The sequence below is a fragment of the Electrophorus electricus genome, chromosome 25 (assembly GCF_041902795.1).
Source record: "Electrophorus electricus isolate QZ-2024a chromosome 25, ASM4190279v1, whole genome shotgun sequence".
Classification (NCBI taxonomy): domain Eukaryota; kingdom Metazoa; phylum Chordata; class Actinopteri; order Gymnotiformes; family Gymnotidae; genus Electrophorus; species Electrophorus electricus.
This window is the reverse complement of record NC_137521.1, coordinates 5994601-6017495: the sequence shown is the minus strand read 5'-3', so window position 1 is coordinate 6017495 and position 22895 is coordinate 5994601. Positions and strand designations below refer to the sequence as shown.

At 39.2% G+C, this 22895-nt stretch overlaps 2 protein-coding genes across 5 annotated transcripts; one reads left to right on the top strand and one right to left on the bottom strand.

The window, feature by feature from the left end:
• Positions 1 to 3966: 3966 nt before the first annotated feature.
• Positions 3967 to 13635, bottom strand: prr16 (proline rich 16). 2 transcript variants are annotated; one of them, XR_014119920.1, is made up of 3 exons: positions 12850 to 13635; positions 10573 to 11506; positions 3967 to 5483 (listed from the first exon to the last, which is right to left on the bottom strand). XR_014119920.1 is itself a non-coding variant. In XM_081707708.1 (2 exons), the coding sequence occupies exons 1-2, from the start codon at positions 13021 to 13023 to the stop codon at positions 10757 to 10759; spliced, it is 924 nt and encodes a 307-aa protein (XP_081563834.1). In that variant the 5' UTR covers positions 13024 to 13635; the 3' UTR covers positions 10363 to 10756. The 2 variants fall into 2 exon arrangements, 1 of the variants encoding a protein (XP_081563834.1); XM_081707708.1 differs by lacking the exon at positions 3967 to 5483 and having other exon boundaries at positions 10363 to 11506.
• A 905-nt stretch (positions 13636 to 14540) lies between these two features.
• hsd17b4 (hydroxysteroid (17-beta) dehydrogenase 4) lies at positions 14541 to 22827 on the top strand. 3 transcript variants are annotated; one of them, XM_026999807.3, is made up of 24 exons: positions 14541 to 14675; positions 15297 to 15350; positions 15444 to 15551; positions 15707 to 15766; positions 16295 to 16316; positions 16487 to 16533; positions 16628 to 16712; positions 16857 to 17044; positions 17561 to 17652; positions 17729 to 17753; positions 17850 to 17978; positions 18397 to 18503; positions 18688 to 18924; positions 19570 to 19621; positions 19701 to 19772; positions 19887 to 19990; positions 20074 to 20139; positions 20606 to 20675; positions 20780 to 20886; positions 20999 to 21085; positions 21185 to 21268; positions 21388 to 21526; positions 21828 to 21955; positions 22106 to 22827. In XM_026999807.3, exons 1-24 carry the CDS (start codon positions 14618 to 14620, stop codon positions 22193 to 22195), a joined length of 2211 nt encoding a protein of 736 aa, XP_026855608.2. In that variant the 5' UTR covers positions 14541 to 14617; the 3' UTR covers positions 22196 to 22827. The 3 variants fall into 3 exon arrangements, with proteins under 3 accessions (XP_026855608.2, XP_081563426.1, XP_081563427.1); XM_081707300.1 differs by having other exon boundaries at positions 22074 to 22827; XM_081707301.1 differs by lacking the exons at positions 14541 to 14675; positions 15297 to 15350; positions 16295 to 16316 and having other exon boundaries at positions 15382 to 15551.
• The last annotated feature ends 68 nt before the right edge of the window (positions 22828 to 22895 follow it).

Sequence of the window (22895 nt, the reverse complement as noted above, 5' to 3'; positions counted from 1 at the left end):
TCCATATATTCAGTAGGCCCACACATTAAATGGATTTAAAAGCTTTCTATGTAGCAAAAAGCAGGGAATCTACGACGGAAGAAAGAACGAACAAGACACGTTTTATACCCTGCGTAAAGATCAAAGTTAAACCATTTTACTATACTGAAGGTATTTCCTACTAAATATAATAGTGTGCATGTTGGGTTACAATGAGTTGCAGGTGTGTGACATTGACCCTACCACTTTAATCTCCATAATAACGAGGTGTCTCTCCACAGGCATACAGACTTGTAGGAAACCCCCACAGGATATATAAAATACAAGCAAACTAAAACACCATACCATCATTCATATCATCATATCATTGCTGACTATAAAATAACAAGTTGTTTCTGAGTCATCAAAAATTGTCACACTCTTTCTATATCATTAGACCTTTGGACTTTGCTAAGCCAGATTTTGAAATGAATGCACTGAAATACAATTATTGTTTCATCATGTGTGTTTTGAATTTAGAACTGCTCAACAATTACCTTCGGGATCAATACAGGTCTAGCTACCAAAGATCCTCTTGATACTGAGTGCCCGCTTTGAATGTCAACAATGCAGGGGAGACCAACAGAGAGTAATCTCACTTGTTGAATGGGATCTCATATGATAAACTCTCATGCTGACGACACAGCATCTGAGCTGGTTGCCTTTACACTGCTACATGGCGCACACACACACACAGATCTACTTTTCCGTGCTACAGAGAAGAGCGTCGTTGCTACAACAGAACAGCTACTCCTAAATAACATTGACGACACTCTAATGACAGACTTTAATCACATTTATCAAAAATGAAAGAAAGACACAACTGACAACATGGTAAATCCTTAGCTAACTCTATGTGTTAGGCACTAGAAATGCAATAAAATATTTAAAGAAGACACAGTAGCTGCAAGCAAATATATGCAACTAGAATTGTTTGCGGTGGGCCATGTGTCTCACTGAAGCAGATGTCTCCAACCTCCTGTTTACCAACTGACCCATAATCTGCCCCAGGAACTCGTTCCCTCATACCTGCTACAGGACACCTTTCATTATTTCTCCTCACTCTAACACACATAATCAGCCCATCATTCGTGACAGGTACAGTTTCCCAACATGTTCAAGGAACCTCAGGTAAACATTGATCAGAAAGACAACACTCAACTGATACATCATTGTCTAGCTTGGTTCTCCCTCAGAAAGACGACCCGATGTGTGCAGGTCCTGTAACGTCAGAAAGGTCAGACTGGCGAACATGCTTCTCAGTTCTTTGTCCAGGTCCTCATCCTGGCTCACCTGCAACTCCTTACTAGCTGTCAAACCAGCATGCACAACCACTACAGCCAGGCCAGAATGCAGTAGGCCATCTGGTCTTCGAACAACCATCCAGCGGTGCAGTGCCCACCTCACAAAAGTCTTTCATCAGGACATTTGTTTCATCCTAACTACTATCTTGGGCATATCACAACGCTCATGAGATAGAGGTTTATAATAAATACATTGTATTTTCTTATTGTATGTGTTATTTATTTGATGTTACTGACATTATATGACATTTTATTCACTAATATCAATTAAAAACTGTTTTGCATGTACTTTATTCAACTGCCTTACACCTATATCTGATATATTAATGGAAACTGGCTAATGATACATGCAGAATATTGGCTCTTGTCTCATTGGTATGCTTATGAATGAATATATGCTTATATTATTGGTATGCTTATGAATGAATGATATTTTCTAAAAAAAATGATGTAATTTAATAAAATCATATCCTAATTCATATTTAAACATTTTGCAATACAAACCAAGGTCAAGTGACTCAGTAATTTCAGTATAGACAGATCAGCCATATCATTAATACCACCTCCATTGCGTAAGTCCCCTTTGTGCTGTCAAAACAGCTCTGACCCATGGAGGCTTTCGCTCCACAAGATTTCTGAAGGTGCCCTCTGGTGTCTGGTATCAAAACATTAGCAGAAGTTCTTTTATGGCCTGTAAGTTGCGAGATGGAGCTTCCCACTGCTTCCACCAGCTTACCTTCTATCCACAGTGCATCCTGGTGCCATCTCTTCCTCATGTACATGCACGTGCACCTGGTTGTCCATACAATGTAAAAGAAAGCATGATTCATCATACCAGGCCACCTTCTTCCATTGCTCAATGGTAAATGCTAGGCCATTTTGGTGATGGACAGGGACCAGCTTGGGCACTCTTTCTGGTCTGCAGCTTTGCAGCCCCATACACGAGTGTTCTGATACCTTTCTGTCATGGCCAGCATTAACATTTTTCAACAATTTGTGCTGCTGTAGCTCTTCTGTGGGATTGTATCAAACTAGCCTTTGATCCTTATGCACGTCATTGAGCCTTGGACACCTATGACCCTGTCATCAGTTCACCGGTTCTCCTTCCTTCGACCATTTTTGGTAGGTACTAACCTCTGCATCCTGGGAACATGTCACAAGATTTGTTATTTTGGAGATGGTCTGACCCAGTTGTCTAGCCATCACTATTTGGCCCTTGTTAATGTAACTCAGATCTTTATATTCATACATTTTTCCTGCTTCCAACAGATCAACTTCAAGAACTGACTGCTCACTTTTTGTCTGGATAACATATCCCACTCCTCAACAGGTGTCTTTGTTATGTGATAATCACTGTTATTCACTTCACTTAAAGTTGTGGCAGATAAGTTTATATGGCCATTGTTTCTTGGTGGTGGTGATTTTTGTGTTTCTTATCTTTTCTTTTGGATTTAATTCATGAAATGGCCTCAAGATGTGTGAGTGAGAATCTTTGAACAGAGAGCACAGAACAAAGATACAAATATGCCCCAAACACCAAGATTTATGACTTATTTCTTACTCTTTACGAATTAGAACCGTTCTTTTGTTTGTATTGATGTTAGAACAGCGTATCCTGCTGTATTCACTTCACAATACTTCCCACTGCACTTTGTGTCCAATTCTATTGTTAATTGAATATTATATGCGCTAACACTGTTAACACTGTTTTTTCCTGTTATATTCAATATAATGACGTTTTCAAGATCCTTTACTTTTGTTCCCTTGCTGCTTGAATGGCGATTAAAGCCTGCAAGGTGAAAAACAAAACCCTCAAATGAAGGAAGTTGTTTCAGTCAGCCCTTTAGATTCCACTCATGCCTGGAAGCTGTGACTGTGTAAATGCAAATGGCTTCTGGGAACATGTCTATGGTTCTGTGCTGTACCTTAGACCTGATACCTCCTCTCACGCTGTCAAAGGCAAGCAAGGCTGTGAAATATTTGCTGAATAAGTTTTCAACTGTTTTTGTCTCACATCTTTTATTACCCTGCTGCGTAATGGCAGAATCAATGAGTCAACTCTGGCTGTTGCAACATTTCTGAGATACTGTTAGCAGAGAACACCCAAGCTACAGCCTTGACCAGGGCTAGACTCAGTGATTGCGTGGCGCAGTTTAGTAGTCTTTGATACACACAAGGTATATAGCCAGAATTTAGAAACTATAAATGGGAGACACCTTTATGATAAAGTGTAAATATTTCAAACTCAAATCATCAGTCCCGACTTCTTCAGTTTCTCCAGTCCTAGCTTCTCACAGGCATGCATGGTTGACATAATATTTTTGCAGCCCCGCCATTATGATATTTCCCCTCTGCTTGATGGACAAAGAGCAGAATATGTGTAGTTTCGCATCTCGTGCCATAATATCTCAGTACAATGGTCAAAACAGCTTGTTATTACAGCTTATTGCATTGCTACAGTATCCAGTTCATTAGGGGAAACCGCAGGTGTATATATTTAACTAAGATTGGTATATTTTGTTCTTTTAGCAAGGTCTGCATTGACAAACAATGCATACATGCTTATACACACATGCACACGCATATACAGACACAACATGGAGGCCAAATCAATTTGAAATTACTCTGTATTTCACACATCAAAGTGGACTTACCTTCCACAAAAGACTTTCATTTACAGTGCAAAGTGCTAAGACTGACAACATATTAAAAATTGAGTATTTTTGAGGTTGTCTAAGTCATATTTTTACAGTTGTCATTTGGTTCTGAAAAGAAGGGTGACAGTCTCAAAATAAAGAAACATGCCAAGAGAATGAATTCCCATTCCCAATGTGTTAACCAGCTCCAGACAATACAAAACAAACCGTGATCAATTATCAAGTATCATCAAGTATTCTCCTTGCCAGAATTTTCCTGCAGTAACAGGATAAAAGCTGTTAGGGTAAAATGGTTTCCATTGGGGCTTGCTGACTGCAACAATCCCAAAATTTTGAATATGGAATAGTGGTATAGGCATTAGATGCAGATGTGTGCTGTTGACATGACCTGTATCTTAAAATGTTTTAGGACATAGTACATGTATGTTCCTATTATGAACATGTAATACATGGCAGACCTTTCTAGAATTTTTTCAGAAATCGTACATAAAATAACTCATTTGGTTTTATAAACACAATCACATAATAACAATCACCTCCATAATATAAGAAAATTCCAGGCATCTTCTACATTTTCTGAAGCTGAATAATACATAAATAAATGATGTAAATGCTGTCTATGCCCTGCAGAGATTACAGTCCAGAAAAATGAAAGCAATCCTTAAAATCATCTCAAGAAATATCAAAAATATGCTCTTTTATGTATTTCAAAAATCCTCTTTAAAAAACATATACTGTATTTGAACACATAAATTTTCACTTTGTCTCATCCATAACTTTCAAAGGTGAATCATGTTGAGAGGTGAATCAAAAGCTAAAATTTGAAAGAAACTTTCTAGTCTCATATCTATTGCTTGCATCTATCACTATTACTGCCATGATATTTAATATCATGACAGTAATAGCGATAGATAATTCACTGTCATCAAGTCAAAGTGAATCCTATTATATGTTTTCATTGTCATAGCAGCAACAATATATCACTTTTTTCAATATGTATGACTTAGACTACAGTAAACTATAGCATTTGAGAATTATCCTTCCTGCTACGAAAATGGAATGATGAGTGAATGAATCAATCACACATGTATGACTGAAAAATATAGTACTCTGAAAGATAGTCCTAGGGTATATCCCCTCTTCTCTGATTTCAAAGACTTTTTTTTTTTGCAGTTCTACAAATATGCCACAACATCTTGTAGGATCACAAGAAGGCAAAGAAAAAGCATTTTTCCATCTCCGGTGTACGGTATGATTACACGTGCCTGCAACTGTGGATGGTTCAACTGGGTAACCTCAGCAACAGTGTCTTTTGGCCAGATTTCTATCTTTGTCATACATTTTTGTACATCTACAACGGTGCCTCTGGGACCTTTGGCTGTGAATGATTTGGTAGTGTTTCAGAGGGCTTTCTGTCATATATGATGAGCCCTCACTGCATCATGCGACTGAGGTGATCCATAGGTTATCTCTAAATGAAGTCTCTCCTGCCATGCAAACGAACCTGCAGGGAAACACAAGAGGTGCATTAGCCTGGGGGGCCATAAATAAAGCAAAATATAACCAAACTTGCAAAATAGAAGGGAATATGAGATTAGAAAATGCAAGATTAATATTAAATGGGAAACTTGGAGTATATGGTGCATGCTCGATATGACTGTGTCTTTGCTGTGTTCTGTGTTCTTGAAAGTATACAAAAAAAAAACAACTTTTATCCATTTGCACAATATAATTTTACAGTAAGCATATAACAGCTAACCACTTGTACATAATAACATCTGATTATCTCTGTGTAGAAAGTATAGTGGGTTTTTCTTGGTAAAAAAAAAAGAAAAGATGGTTGCATGTGGGATGGGAGTGGTATAGGATATCGATTTTGCCTCCCACACTTGTGAGAGTGCATCCAGAGAAGCATGCTGTCACAGAATGGGCATCTGAGAGCACAGAAATATTAAATCTGTTATCTCATTGAGATGAGAGTCATGCGGCGTGACCTTTTTTTTCCAAGCTATCAAGATGAAACTGTGAAATCGTGCCCATGTATCTTCTATCGCTCATGACAAAATCATTGCACAAATATTTAGCCATGAATGAATACTGAGGCCCTCCAAATATTCTACCTTCTCCCTAAGATTCCATGCTAAGAGTTAGGCCCTCCTATACAACAAGAATATCTTAAATTCAATTTTGCATACGTTTGCCATTTCTTACATTATTCTGACAATGATTTGGCACAATGTCTTGAGCAATGTATTTATCTGACCAAATGTTTTCTTCAGCTGTGTTAGCAAAGCACAGATTTTTTGTTGTTGTTGTTGTTTATCTCTGGAAGAATAGCTGAGGTCTCTGCTCTTCATAAGATTATTCTGTGCTTCATACTAAAATCCGATTTCAGATATCAGTAATAAGCTTTTGTTATAGGCAACACAAACAGAACTGTGTAAGGACAGTTATGATAACTGTGATATCATCACTTTTACTACACTCTTACCAAACATTTCAGTTAACATGGGCATCCCACTGTATAATCCTAGACTGTTAACTTTATGAGGTTCTATATTAGCACCCCTGGGCACTATGTAACACCTCTGGGTTCTTAGCTGTTTTGCACCCAAGAATCATTGAGGCCCTGACCTACTTCCAAAAGACTGCCAACCAACTAAAGCATAAGAAATGGTTATGAATAGGGTTATCAACACTGGAGAACTCTCTATCCTCACAACATTAAAAAATCAAATAAACACATTCACTTATAATATGTGTCACTGTGACAAAGGCTGAGGAAAGCAATCGCGCCGTTTGAAACCTGGCTCTTCCAGGTGGTAAACATGTGCACTGACCACCAGACCAAAGAGCCAGCCCTCTAGCCCAGAAGCCAGTCACAATCAATAATTCGTCAAGCAGAAAATTAAAGCAGAAAAAGAATACATACTCAAATGCTGTAATGGCTATTAACTGCCATTGACTCATCCATTTATAAATCACAAGCCACATTCTTTCACTCCATAATATCCTGACAAGCACTCAGCAACCTGCCAGAGATGAAGGCAGGCCATTCCATCTGTAGATGGCTCAACAGTCTCATGTTTGTATGTATGTCAGGTGTCCCTGCTTGTGAAATTGCATCACCCTCCGCACAAGACTGTGTGTTCTCTCTTTTGTTCTTCTCTAAGTACATCATTGTCTGTATTTCAAGACCTTCTGGTGAAAAAATACTTTAACAGTTTTCCAACACTTTCACTGGCATATGGTTAATTGCATATGGTTTCCAGACAATGAAAGGAGTTTATACCTTGATTTGTAACTACCTCACTAAAACAATAAACAATAACTAAACTCTTCAAATACCCCCTATGTTAGCCCAGCAAGCATAATTTCCAGAACAATGAAAGCAAATTAATAAATAAAATGTCTCTATAATCTGGGAAAGTTAAAGCATTACTTCGAACAGTTCAACACAAAGGTTATCACATTATTAGTCTTTGTCCATTTTGGCACTACTGACTACTGCGTATTGTCATGTATGCTAAGAAGACCCTTGTTACTATACTTCTGGGCTGTTGAATAAAACTAATTTTGATTCATATGCTGACAGTAGCTTCCCACCATCTTATGTCTATTGATGCCAGACAATAGTGCAATTTGGGAAATATTCTCATGCACATTGTTGCCACCTACAAGTGTTTTTGCCTATAAATGTGTCTCAGTTCTTGCAATGATCAGGGTCAGTGTAATTTAACTTGCTTGAGCTTCACATACACCTTTGCATCACCTTTGGCCAACATACTGTCATGAGAGTTTTAAACAAGATCTAGCTATGTTTAACTAGAGAAATCATGCATAGTTGTGTTTTTGTTGTTATTGTTGTGCAATACCTTTGATACATTTGTGTGAGCAGTAGGAAATGTACAAAAACAAACCATCTCTATTATAGTGGCCTAGGGGACAGTGTGCACGGCATTTTAGGAACTGTATTTCTGAAAACGACAAGTCTAGAATAAAGCCTTTGAAAGTTTTGTGCATTCTGGTGTCTTAATCATTTTTAAGAATATCAATAACATCCGTCTTATTTTGTTCTACGCTACACCAGGAAGACAGCCCTCCTAAACATTTGCAAAATAAGCTTACAAAATGTAGGAGGGTGTATGTTGAGGGTTTCTGTGGGACAACCTCATAGTACTGTCTGATCAACAGTAAATTTCTCTGTCAGTTTCAGCACAAGCTTCGCTTTAGTCAAATCTTTATCTTAAAAGTAATCAAAAGTGTGTGAAGCAATAATGGAACACATGGTTAACAGTTCAAATGTCAGGACTGTCCTTTAAGTGCTGTAAATGTCACCAGTGAACACTCTAGACTTCTGTGTCCTTTGCTGCCATAACGGCAGACGGCAGACAGCATATGCAAATACAAATTAGATATACTGATCTGTAAACCCTTCATGTTACCTTGTTACAACATTATCTCTACTCTTTAGAGATACAGTGCCGTAGAATTGTCACACCTCAGACACCAATCAGTCAACCATCCACTTGTTATCACCCACATTCACTCATCCATTCACAATCCCGATTATCAGTTATTCCCTTCATCTGTTTCACTTTTCCGTTTACCTACTTAAGTCCCACAGCTGCCTCACTCCAGTGCTTCACATCTGAGCTTGTGAGTCATCTGCCAAGCCCACTTATCAAGCATCCCTTTTCGTGCTTGCTCTTCTTAGTGTTAAATCTGTTCATTTTTTTTGAACACTCATGTCTCGCTCTGTGTCTACCAAAATGTCACAATTATATGTAAAATTAATATTTGGCGTTTTATTATAATTACTATTATTATAGTTGCAGTAACAACTATGAAATCTATAAAACCACAAGTGACTAAAATTTCAAAACATACTGAGAACATTAGTTTCATTTGAAGCCAGGAAATGCAATCGCCAGAAAGAAGATATTTTTGTGGGAGCAATTTATGAAGTGAGCCAATGAACCTTTTGAATTTCATATAGTATCATTTCTTGTAATGGTCTGCCATATCAAATGGAGTTATTTGATGTCAGATGTACTCTTAACCATTTTGTTATACAAATAGACATACATACTGATTAAATTGAATGAGTTTGTTATGAAACCATCACAGAGAGAGAGAGAGAGAGAGAGAGAGAGAGAGAGAGAGAGAGAGAGAGAGAGAGAGAGATTTTCAGTGTCCAGTATCGCACAATACAGATGTGACACACTAGATTATTTTATCAGTTCTTCAAGAACTTACAGCCACATCTTTACAGCCACATCTCAAGGCTGATAATTCACAGTGTTAAAGGCCTCCAGGTCGCTATGCTGAATTGAATAAACTGATACTTGAGTTGATATTTGGGTTGATGCAAAGCCAGAGTGAAATTCCGTAATCAGTGTTTGCTTAATTTCTCTAATTAGTGGAGGCTGCTATTTCCATCTCCCTCCAGGGGACACCTGCTTTCCTGAACTCCAAGCACTGGAGCTCTCTTCTCCCGCATCCTTTCTCAGCATTAGAATGGGGGAGGGGCATTTTCACGTTACTTGACTTGTTAAACATGCAATGTCATCAGAATGTAGTGGTAGTAGTGCATACATTTACATACGGATGACTACGCATGATTTTTCTATTTAAACATAGATGGGTCTCCTTAATAAAACTGTCATGACAGTGTGATGACCAAAGGTGATCCAAAGCTGTATATGAAGATTGTACAAGTTACATTATTACCGTGAGCACTGCAAGAATATCTGACATCTGCTTACCAAATATCAGTGTCTTGCATAAAATGAAATAAAAAAAGGCTACAGTTCTGAGACAGAACAATGGCTAATGAGCTATGCATTTAATACATTTCTTTGGATGCCTGCCTAAGATGTCAAAGCACCCTAATCAGATGTAAGGATTCAATGGGACACCAACGACAGATTTGCCAAGCCTCAAAAATAATATAATATGAGTCTACATAAATGTTTTATGATCATACTGTCTGACCTGAGGTCAGAATTATCCAGTGTATTATCTATTGTGTAGGTTACCTATACACCACACATCACCTAAAGCTTGATATACCATTCACAATATGAAGCAGCTGACATAATTCAAAATGACCCATAAGATGGTAACGGAAAACAGAGAGGCATGTGAATGGAGTAAGCCATGATTTGATTAAGCTATTATTTGATTTAGTGACCATTTTCACTTGAAATTAAATTCACCACATTCGTTTCCACTCTGCAGTATGTAGCATGTACCCACTGGTACGCATTCGACTCATACTACAGAGTGAATTTGCAAAACAATTAATGGCAAATACATGAATGGCATTTCATGTATTTGTCTTTACTCATTTCCCAATGTTTGCAATTCCCTAATAACTCTCTCTCTCTCTCTCTCTCTCTCTCTCTCTCTCTCTCTCTCTCTCTCTCTCTCTCTCTCTCTCTCTCTCTCTCTCTCTCTCTCTGTGTCTATTCCTTCTCTCGCTTTCATTTCCACAGATACTTTCTACATTAATGGATGACTTTCTGTGACTTAAGTGAATGGATTCTCTTCTAGGCTTACAGCATATGACCCTATTCAAAAGCACTCACCATTCACTCATTCTACTTCGATTTCCAGGGAAAAAAGCCAGACATCTCCCTGATCCTCTTTCCTTGCCCTATCTTTTTTATCAATCTTCAGATAATCCATTTTTACCGGAGTAGAAAGTGCTCATGACATTAAATAAAAAATATATAAAGATTATAAAATGTCACTTTAGCAGTGATTTATATCTCAAACAGTTGTCGTGGTGGACTTGCGTAGGATGGTTTTCTGTGGTTTTTGAGTCAGATGATGAGGCACACAAGGTGGAGTGGATGGGGGAAAGCTTTGGCTGAGACTCAGGCTGCCATTTTCCAGCAACACGTGGGTCGGGGACAAGGAGGAGCACTGGTGAACAGGGCTCAGCTTGGCACTGATTAATTCAGCGTGTAAGTGCACATCCGTGTTGCTCATATCATACTGCAGGTCGCAGTCCGGGCAGTAGCCGTGATACTGCACCGTCTCACTAAATCTCACGCGCTCTCGTGTCACTTGAGGACACCGGTTCTTCTCGTGCCTCAGGAGTGACATTGGTGGTGGCAACTTCTCCATCATGCTTTTAGGCCCACGAGCCAAGTCTCTGCCGGGCACATTTATGGGCTTCGTGGGAAAGCCGCCGTTGCGCATGAATGTCCCGTTAGCCTTGGTTAGGCTCCCTGAGGACAGACCTTTACTGTGGTCCTCAGATCTGGATGACATCAGGCGAAGAGGAGGAGGAAGAGGAAGATGGGGTCTTTTCAGGACTGTGAGCAAGCCAGGGTTGATGGCTGGAGGTCTGATTGAGGCGTCCTCGGGGTAGACCTTGATTTTGTCTATGCTGGAGGCTGTGGTGGTGGTTGTGGTACTGCTGGAGCTACTATTCAGGGTGTCAGTCTTAGAGCTGTCTGCCATCTCCTCCTCCAGCTGGAGGTCTGATGTTAGAGAATCGATTTCATGGACAACCTGTTAAAAAGCAGAAAGAACACAAGATATTGGATTTTGCAGGGATACGTCTAGATCTCACACCTGCGAGTTAATAGTAAGCAAGCAGCTTTTGAGTTTTTGTGTTCATATTATTCTTTCATACAGCTAGTGTATCCTGTCATTGCTCTGGATAAGTATTAATATACATATAGTAAAAAACATAGAGTAACCTACTAAATGTACAAATGTCTTTGTAAGATATAGGCTTATGATGGCTAGTCTTAGTACATGAACTTAACAATATTAGAGTCAAAGAACATTCTCAGGGGGTCCTGCTGGTGACATGGTGTAAAAATTGAAGCTACATATGAACATCTACATTTTGCATTTCCCTCCTACTACAATGTTCTGTACATTATCTTCCTACAGTCATTGAGATTGAAGTGGGCAGGCAATATTTGCATTACAAATCAGGACATAGTATGAATAAACACGATATTTGCCAGCAAAACAATATAAAGTCTATCTATTGTTTAATGTTGTTATATTACTGCTTTGGTCATGGCTGAGCTGGCCATTGTTCAGTCATTTACATCGTGACAATTTTCACTGTATTATAGAAAAAAAAGTCCCTACCTACCTATCCTACCTAAATGAACTGTGCTGCCATAATTAAAGGTCGGTCGGTGGATATCATCCTTCCGCGGTGTGAGTGTTGCAACCTAAACCATAGTAGCAAGAGTAAGAGCCTGCAGGCCGAGTGTTGCAGTTCATTTAGAGTCACCCTGGCCTAAGAACAAGGTTATACCGATAAACGAGTCCAAAGAGACATGATGACGACACGCAAACAGCAACATACGTTCGGCGCACATTAAGCTGATTTAAATAAATAAATAAATAAATAAATAAATGCCGCTATATATATTAATAATAACGTATCCCAAACCAATCCGTAACGACACCGACAGCTGTCCAGAGAGAATGCTGTTAAATATAAACGACAAAATAATCCGCATTTGACGTACCCCAAATAGAAGTAAATGGAATTGAATGATTAGATAAGAGTTTAAGTGATATTAAATTAGTTTAATGACAGTTAAACACAAGGGTCCATTCATTATTTATATCCACAGCGTTTAAATGAGTTATCTGAGATGTTTTACAACGAGGATAAAATTTTATTAGGGTATGAAGGCCTTGTTTAGTGGTTATATATGAAAGATCTCTAAATGTGGTCATTTAGAGAACCTTATTACAAGCCTTAATTAACATATGTTGTAAACTATGCAAATATTCTTGTCACTCTACCACCTAGGTATCTTAACACTGAACTAGAGTAATACTTTCATTCACTATTAAAGTCTGATCAGAATCCAACCAACCTCTTTGAGTTCTTTTGCCACCTCCTTCAAGTCCCCCAAGATGTTTTCTAAATCCTCCACGATTGTCTTGATCTGTCGTTTTACTTGAACTTTGGAGACTCCCTCCGATTCCACATGTGTTGTCCCTGACATTCTTTGAGCAAGCCCCAAATCAAGGAGTGCGAATATATCCATTCATCGCGATCGGCGCACTTTGTTCGTGCATTTTAATGTTTCCTTCTCTGTCCCCTTTATACATCGCAGAACAATCTGGAGACGAGCAGTGGAAGCGTCCCGGTACACACGCCTGCGCAATAGACCATTTCATTTGTAATAAGCAATAATCCCAATTATTTTAAATGTAGATTAAATTGTATTAAGGAACAGCAAATTGCATTCCTTTCATTTCCTTTAGCGAAAAATCCTTTTCACCTTATATCAGGAGCGGAAATCATCCAGTTATCCCCAGTTAAAATAAACTGTGCGTTTTAAAGTCTGTTGTTATGAACCGTGAATAAGTCTGACGTTCATGGGGAAAAAAATTTATTCACAGTCGATTCACTGGAACAGGAAAACGGTGCTTCTCTGCGCTTACTGGATCCCGCCTCCTGATTTGCTATATGCTGCGCTGTCAGTCGACTGGTCATCATTGCGGGTTATATGCCTACGTCTTCTTGTAGAGCAATACACGAGTAGAGCATTTGTTAGATTAAAATAACAGCGTTTTTTCGCCTTTGCAAGGCAACAGACAAATGTGTGCGAATGAGTCAGAAGGGCTCGTAAAGACATCTCGGTGTCATATCTACGTAAAAGACTGGATCACATGTTGTGGCCACTGGATTGTCCTGCCCTGCCTTTGTCTTCTCCTGCTGTTAAGTCTTAAATAACACCTTCGCAAATTCTGACATATGAGCGTGTCCATAGGGTATGCATAAAACGCCCTAATTTAAATTACATTGATGTGACCACTTTGACCGGGTTTGATTAAGATATAATCATATGTAATATATGTATAATGTATATGATTTAGTATAAATTGTATGGTTATCAAGTATATATATATAGTCGAAATAATATAATCCTTAATAATCTTTTGTGGTTTTGGATTTTTTTGTGTTTTTGAAAGGAAACTCGACTGCCGCTAGATCAACTGGTTGATATGCCGCGTCACAAATGTACTCCTTATCCATATCTGCATGGACAAGGCCCCCAAAATAGGCCCATTCAACCAGTAGCATGGGAACATGTGTAGAGCATTTCAATGTTGTGAACTTTATGTTCATGTAAACGCTTACTGCATCCTAAAAAAAATCTAAATAAATTTCGTTTCGTTGATTTGTCGTGGCAAATACGTGGAGACAAAGATGTGGAGAAGTATTTACGGTTAACAATTAAACGAGTTAAGAAATAATAAAAAATAATAAATGATGAAATAAAAGATTTTTAAATAGTTTTTTTTTTAAGTTTAAAAACAATTAAACGGTTTATCATATTGAAACTAGTGCAAAGTAAGTAACCAGCGACAGCTTACATGCAGGAGATCAATCATTAAGCCCCGGCCAGGAACTTGCAATAGCACAGTCTTCTGCATGCATGCAGCTGCTGGTACAGGTGCTGTGTGCAAGCAAAAGTAAGCGCAGGCGCTAATGCGCCGCGCGCGCACACTGTAACCCGTTGTACTCGAGCGTCTGATTGGCTGGTGATATGACGTGACGAAAGGGGAGTGGGTCAAGGGTCACGTTAAACTTCGCCGTCTGTGAAGCCGGACGGTATCAGGAGCCTTTTCGCCATGGCCGTGCCTCTGTCGTTTGCTGGAAAAGTCGTTCTTGTGACGGGAGCTGGTGGAGGTGAGTCGAGACGTTTTGACAACATTAGACAATATAACAGCTCGTTAGCTACGTAGAGATGAGGCAGCTAGCTAAACTAAGCTAAGCTAAGCTAATATCTTTTAGCAGTACAAACTGAAATACAGATCGAAATGTTCGCTGTGAGAACCTTGGCTAGCAAACCTAAAAGCTTCTAGCATGGTGCTCATTCGTCTTTAATAGAAATAGTATAGTATTTAATAATATGAACTTGTTATTAAATAAAATTCTGTTATAAACCTGCACCAATCGGTGACAAAGTTGCGACAGAAGCAGCTATCAGTTATGTGTACGGAGCAAAGGTCAGTTACAAGAAGTGGACTTGTGGGTTGGGTAATAGCACCAAAAAAGCTGTATTATGTCCCATCATTGGAAATTTGAATACCCCTAATATTACAGAAATGCAAATAAAGCAACAAATCTTTTGGAAACCTTACTGAGCATTACATTGGAAGCATGACTGTTTTATATATTTACACCAGTACCTCAGTAGTCGCATCCTGCTGTAGTGTTAAGCAAATGTTTTTCTCTTGTAAATAATACTTAGATTTTGGATTAACCTAATTACATGCAGTAAACGGTAATATCACATTGTCTTTCAAGGACTTGGGAGAGAATATGCATTGGCTTTTGGTGAAAGAGGAGCCTCTGTTGTTGGCAAGTTGTTTTCTGAAATTCACTGATTTATACTAAATTAAACCATCTAGCTCATCGTAGCCATTTGAGGATATTTGTTTTTCTTACTCTCAGTGAATGACCTTGGTGGAGACATTAAAGGAGGTGGAAAGAGCTCATCAGCTGCTGATAAAGTTGTAGAGGAGATTAAAGCTAAAGGTGGCAAAGCTGTGGCAAATTATGGTACGTACTCTTAGCTTGGCAGTTCCTGTGCACTGTGTTCTTGTGATTATACTGTTCCACAGGAAAAAAAAGTAAATCATCATACCTAATAATTTGGTTTGAAGAGGGGGAAAAAAATTCAGAGAATAAATTTTAATATAATTCTGTTTTCACAGATTCTGTAGAAGATGGTGAAAAGCTAATCAAAGCAGCCTTAGATGCATTTGGACGAATAGGTAAATTTGATATACAATATTTAGTGATTTTAATCATCTTAAATGGGTGGTTCAGGAAAAATAGTATGTACTCATTTACGTTTATGATCAACTTACAAAAGTGCTTTGTCATCTACACAATTTCACTTTCCTCCAATGTAGAAAAGACATGTTTGGTGCCTGACAATTGCTTTATATTATTTTTGCATTCAAGCTACAAGGCTAATGTATCTAGTAAGTATAGAAAGCTGTTGAAAATGAAAATGTACTGGATAGCATGCAGTTAAGGAGAAAATAAAAAAAAATTAGATTGCAAGTTAAAAATGGAACTCTGGGTATGCATTTACAAAACAATATTTTGGGTGAAATGGCATCCAATTAGCTCCTGTACAAAGCTAAGGAAGGATATCACCACATACCAAACATGTCAGGGCTAATGGACTACATTTGTGGTAAGGGGGGAAAAAACAACCTTTTACAAACCTGGGGGGGGGGGGGGGGGGGGGGGTTGTTATTTGATGTTTTAACATAATGGTTTTTTTCCTTTAGATATTTTGGTAAACAATGCTGGGTAAGTTATATTTTGGGGCCAGCACGGACTCATTTTTGTTTTTAACAAGACCAGTTTTTTTGGTTTTGTTTTTTTTGCTTATATACACTAAAACAGCTAATTTTATTCTTCCAAACCTATGGATATATTATATTATAACTGACTTGTTTTTCTGTGCTTTAATTTGAAAGGATCCTGCGTGATCGATCTTTTGCTAGAACAAGTGACCTGGACTGGGGTATGTGCTGATTATGATAGCAACCCAAAAAATCCTATCATCATGCATTCTCTCTTTTTGGCCAAACACTGCTTGAATGGGTTTTTCTTTTCAGACCTCATTCACCGAGTGCATTTAAGGGGCTCTTTCATTGTTACCCGGGCAGCATGGAATCATATGAAGAAGCAACAGTTTGGGAGGTAATATCCAGACTGTCCATGTATAATGTAATTGCTACTAAAATGAAGTAGTATACTACTAAATATATTATAGTAGTATAATATAATTGCTACTAAAATTAATGCTTTATTTGTACTGTGGCACTGCTGATCACCACCCTCCAGAATCATCATGACCTCATCAGCTGCTGGGATTTATGGGAACTTTGGCCAGGCAAACTACAGTGCTGCCAAGCTCGGCCTCCTGGGCCTGGCCAACACTTTGGCCATTGAAGGCCAGAAGTACAACATCCACTGCAATACCATTGCTCCCACGGCAGGCTCACGGCTCACGCAGACCGTCATGCCCCCAGGTTAGGCCCCCTTTATTCGAGTCAATCCAAGCTGCATTTTGTGGTTGCTAACAACTTTGCTGTTTAAAGAACATTATCGCATTGCGGCCATTTACATCTATGTTAATATTTGCTTGATAATCAGAGTTTATCATAGCAGTGAAATTAGTATTTTTCGGTGTTTGTGTGTGTGGTTTTTAATGGACATAAGGGCATAAACAAAATAAGAGCACTGAAAAAGGGTTGTGGGTTAAGAAGTAAAGGAATATAACAGTGTAAGGGACATTTGAATAGATAACCCTGTTTGCCTTGGATCGAGGATCTTTTGGTAAAAGAAAGTTCTTTTTTTTAGTTATGTTTTTTGTTCCCCAGCTGTATTTGCTTTGCTCACCTGCCCATGCTTGTTTTCTGTCTTGACTCCTCCCTAAGCAGCTCTAAGAGTGCTTTGACTTGCTATTGAGCAGTGTAATGTGCTACTGAGTTGCCTGTTCTTTCCTGATCGTTAGTAACAGTACATGGTGCTCCTTCCTTTCTCAGATCTCTTGAAGTCTTTGAAAGCAGAGTATGTTGCTCCGCTTGTTCTCTGGCTGTGCCACGAGCAGTGTCAGGAGAATGGAGGTCTTTTTGAGGTCTGTGATTTTATTTTGTTAATACACTGTATTTGCTGTGCCAGTTCCAACAACTTCTGGTTGTGGTTCTCCTTAGGTTGGAGCTGGCTGGATTGGCAAATGTAAGCGGGATTTTACCCATCTGTAATTAGAACTTGGTTTAAATATTAAGTGTAAAATCCAATATAAAGACGATGTAATTTGATATATGCATGCAGTGCGGTGGGAGAGGACCTTGGGTAGTATTGTCCGGCATAAGGACCAGCACATGACCCCAGAAGAGGTACGGGACAAGTGGGACCAAATCTGTGACTTTACCAGTGCCACTAAGCCAGCTACTATTCAAGGTAAACACTAGAGCAAGTTACTGGTACTTTTCTGTATAATCATTAGGCAATGCTGTGTTCATGATTTCTGCCTATAGCTCACATTACTGTGTAACAAACACGGTACTCTGAAATCCAAACACGATTTCCATCAGCAGTGATCTTTTGAGGGGGAAAAAAAAAAATGAAGCAAAAGAACAAACTTTAGCAAAGTCAGAAAATAAGATGGTCGGGGGTAAGGGCGCCTATCTTCCTCCCTGCTTCCGCTGACAGCAACTGCCCCTAGGGTGTGCTGCACGAAGCAGAAGAGTTAAGAGGAAGCTTTGTAGCTTTGTAGTGCTCACCATCCGTGTCTTATTGGAAGAGCGTGTTCTTTTTGTCTTGTGAGAAGTGTGGAGGAGTTGATTGCCACCCGTTCCTTGTGCACTTTGCCATTAAGAGTCGTTGCACACACTGGTGGAGGTGCTGTCAAAAGTGGAGGCTGGAGAAGGGCTGAGAGCCAATCCAGCCCATGCCTTGGCCTCATCAACATCTGGCATCAACCCCGTGAGTATCACAGATGAACTTCACGCTTACCGTGTGGTTTTTACTTGCCCGTATTTGTCTACGCATGCTGTTTACCAGCCCCCTACCTTCACTTAACCAAATAAGTCTTTGTGCGTTTCACTTGCAACTGAACAATTGTTACACGGCTGTTTTAGTTCTGCATGTTTCGTCCTTGTTTCCACAGTCAGATGCCATAGGGAAGATGCTCGGAGAGATGACCTTTAGCTACACCCACATGCACTGTGTCCTCTATGCTCTGGGAGTGGGCTTGTCCACCAGGGAACCCGATCACCTCAAGTTCCTCTACGAAGGCCATGAGGACTTCAGTTGTCTCCCTACCTTTGGGGTCATCCCAGCCCAGGCCTCCATGCTGGAGGGAGGTCTCGGCTCTCTTCCTGGTCTCAATTTTGACCCCACCAAGGTAAGCAATCTGCAGACTGCCTGATAGTCTTCCCAGCTATGGTTTATAACATGCACAATTTAGCTTTATCTGATGAGCACTAGGGCTGGCTTATTTATTGTCTCATTTCTTTTCTCTTACTAATTTTTGTACTTAAAAAATAAAGAATGGAACAGCAGATTGGGCCTCAACACTTTCATAACGTCAAACATCATATTTTTGTCAATTTTTACGTCTGTCACCTCAGATTTACTGAACGCTCATAAATTTACGTTCATAAACAGCTCTGTTCACACAATTACCATGAATTACCATGAATTACCATATCTGATGCACCAAATGGTTGCTCTAGACACCAACTGTCAGTATCAACACCACAAATTAAATAACTTGAATTAATTTTAATTGAAGGCTATTAGTCACGAAGTCAACAGGAAGGTTTCGGCAGAATGAATGAATGGCCATTGTCACGATTTAGATTGCTGTGGGAGAATAGCAGAGTGGAATTAAATATTAGTGTCGCACGATAATCACAAAATGACTATTCATCAAATTATTCGCATGAGCGATATAAGAACGAATCTGTTCATACTACTGGTTCCTGTATTAGGCTCGTTGTCTTCAGTCTTAATCCTTACCCTGCATACCCTTCCTTTTCTCATCTAGCTTCTGCATGGAGAGCAGTACTTAGAGCTGTACAAACCTCTGCCTACCTCAGGTAAGCATGCTCTCCTTTAGACAATAATAAACTATTTTATTGTTTATAACTGGCTGTGTAAATAATGTCTGCTTTTCAGGTACACTGACATCTAAGGCATCAGTAGCAGACATTCTTGACAAAGGGTCTGGCGCACTCATACTCTTGGATAGTAAGTATCTTTCCCGCTGCTCTGCACTCGATTGTGCAGTACGTCAACATTTAATTCAGCTGAGGCAGCCAGTGTTTAAGAGGCTTAAGAATGGATTCTTTTCTTTTTCTGCAGTTCACACATACAGCAACCATGAGCTGGTGTGCTACAATCAGTTCTCCTTGTTCATTGTTGGTGCTGGAGGTTTTGGGGGAAAGAGGTCCTCAGAACGAGCTGTGGTATTGGACGTCTTGTGTTGCAGCCTTGCAAAATAATGTTGGTTGGTTTGTTCAAAGGAACACTTGCTCTTCCTCTCTCTTAGGCCACAGTTCCCCCTCCAAACAGGGCACCTGATGCAGTGGTGACAGATGAAACCACCAGAGACCAGGTAGGAGTTTTATGAGGAAGAGAATAGCAGCAGATGACGGTAGTTCATAAAGGCAGATGCTGAATGGATGACTATATATTTCATGTATAGGAGGATTGGGGTTTTTTTGGCTGGAGCTAGACTCTCAATAATGGGGGGAAAAAAGCAGTATAAAATCATTCACTAAGAGTGACGTCTCTAAAGGGTGATGGTGGGCCGCAGCTCCTATACCACCATCCCATAAAGATGAAATGGGGTTGGAGCTTCAGCTGACAGCAAACATGATCCAGACTGACAGATGCATATGAAAGTGCCACTATATTGATGCTTTTGACATGTTCATCTAGGAACATTGTGGGGTTTTTTTTTTGTTTTTGTTTTGTTTTTTTCCACTTCAGTAATAGTCACTTGGTAAACCAAAAAAAAGAAAAAGTTTGCAGTATCTCTCTTTTGTGACAGTAAACAGCAATATTATGTTATGTTTCAGGCTGCTCTGTACAGGCTGAGTGGTGACTGGAACCCTCTTCACATAGATCCAAACTTTGCAGCATTAGGAGGTAAGCTGTTTGCAATGGGTTCATCTTCAGAACAAATCATAGTAATAACATTTTGAACTGCAAGTGCTGAATAGGCAGTGGTTAAGTCATCTATAATTTTTTAGGTTTCAAATCTCCCATTCTGCATGGGCTGTGCTCTTTTGGGTTCGCTGCTCGCCATGTCTTGAGGCAGTATGCTGACAATGATGTTTCTAGATTCAAATCCATCAAGGTAAAGCAAACATAGTTGATGCTTGAGGTTTCAGCATTGTAGCGTGCGCACACACACTGTGCATTAATATCGTTGCTTTTATTTCTGGTTCCTGTTCATTCCATTTGGCTAGGTGCGATTTGTAAAGCCAGTGCTACCAGGACAGGCTATACAGACATTGATGTGGAAAGAGGGCAACAGAATTCACTTTGAGTGCAAAGTGAGTAGAAGTGCATGTTTGTGATCCGTCACAGCCTGTCTTGAACTAAATGTGCTATTTTAGCTGTCAGACATTTACTTATTTGCTTGGGTTGCCCAGGTCAAGGAGACAGGAGCTGTCGTGTTGGCTGGAGCATATATAGACTTACATACAGCCTCAGGTGCTCCAACTGCTTCAGCAAAGGTACAGCCATCATTTCCCTGTTAAACATGACAGACAGTTGTTTTTTTTTGAAGATAAGAGTAGGTAAGAGCCACAGATTGTGTTTAGAGATGAAAAAGATGATGGTTATGACTTCACAGACAGAGGGACTTCAGAGTGATTTGGTGTTTGCTGAGATTGGCCGCCGAATTAAAGACCTTGGTGGTGAACTTGTGAAGAAAGTTAATGCAATTTTTGGATGGGAAATTACCAAAGGAGGAAAGACTGCTGCACAATGGAGTAAGTTTGAGCTATTAATCATTTCAAAGGGTTTGTCAGGTTTTAAGGTTTATTTACATTAATCAATGCAATACAAAGAAATTCTTTACCAGAGGTCCCATCACTATATTCAATGTAAACAATATGCATGACAACAGCCAAACAAACATGCACTACACAATGACTCCAGAGGACAAAATAAGACACAGATATATCTCAAACGTAATAGCACACATGTAGTTTCTTTAAGCCCCTTCATGTATGATCAGTTTTTTGTGTTTTACCCACTGCTGAGATTATTTTCCAATCTATTTATATATAGCCATTGATCTGAAGACAGGAAACGGTGCCCTCCATAAAGGTCTATACAATGGCAAAACTGATGTGACTTTTACCGTATCTGATGAGGACTTCATGGATGTGGTGGTGGGGAAGCTCAACCCTCAGAAGGTAACTCCCTCCCCCTCACACTCTAAAAGGGTGACACAAATTGTGGAAAATAACACTGAATTTGCCCAGATGTGCAAATGTCAGGCTTCATCTACTGCATTAACCCCGTTGTTTGAAGATGAATGGAGGTATGATTTGTTTCCCCCATAGGCATTTTTTGCTGGCAAACTGAAAGTCAGAGGAAATATCATGTTGAGCCAGAAGCTGGAGACAATACTGAAGGATTATGCCAAGCTGTAGGCTTCCAAGCCACCCAGCACCAGAGAGCCATGCAGCTGCAAACAGAACGGCACTTTACTGAGTGTGTACCAGTGAGCATGATATTGCTAGTCTTTGTGTCCAGTGACATTTAAGATCTAATGAGTGTGATGTTTTCCACAAGGTATGCTTGTAAGAGAATTCAAACACTACTAATAAAAAATTAGTGAGGAAAAATCTACTAATTAATTACATTTGTCCTTTGAATCACTTAGCACTATTGTTTAGTACCTTTGCACATTTTGTGTATTCCCCTTCCAAATCAAAGTTATACTCTGTAGGTTTGAGGTCTTGGTTTACATATGACAGTTTGTCAACCTTAGCGTTTCAGTTGCCTAAGATGGTACGAACCTTTACTCAAAGTTGTTCTAATCACATCATTGTGTCTTTAGTCATTTAAAGTATGAAGTCAATTCAAATGCATCTTTTTACTTTTATTTTAACATAAGCCCAATGTTGATTTCTCAGTTTCAAAATTAAACCTTGTATAATTAATATAGACTTTTATTAATTTACAAAGTTTATGAAGTTGTAACATCTAGTAATGAGACTGGTTGTGATCTGCTTAATATGTACTTCTAATTTGTAATAAAGTTCACTTTTGAGTAACAAAACTGACTCAAGGATCTTACTCATTGAAATAAATGTGACAAAGAAAAGAAATCACTTTCTATGCACACAC

Coding starts and splice junctions, on each gene's coding strand:
- prr16 (XM_081707708.1), bottom strand. CDS start 13,023: ATGGATATATTCGCACTCCTTGATTTGGGGCTTGCTCAAAGAATGTCA. Junction 11,507..12,849: donor TGGCAAAAGAACTCAAAGAG/GTTGGTTGGATT, acceptor GCTTTTTAACAG/GTTGTCCATGAAATCGATTC.
- hsd17b4 (XM_026999807.3), top strand. CDS start 14,618: ATGGCCGTGCCTCTGTCGTTTGCTGGAAAAGTCGTTCTTGTGACGGGA. Junction 15,552..15,706: donor CAAAGCTGTGGCAAATTATG/GTACGTACTCTT, acceptor CTGTTTTCACAG/ATTCTGTAGAAGATGGTGAA. Junction 19,622..19,700: donor CAAACCTCTGCCTACCTCAG/GTAAGCATGCTC, acceptor TCTGCTTTTCAG/GTACACTGACATCTAAGGCA.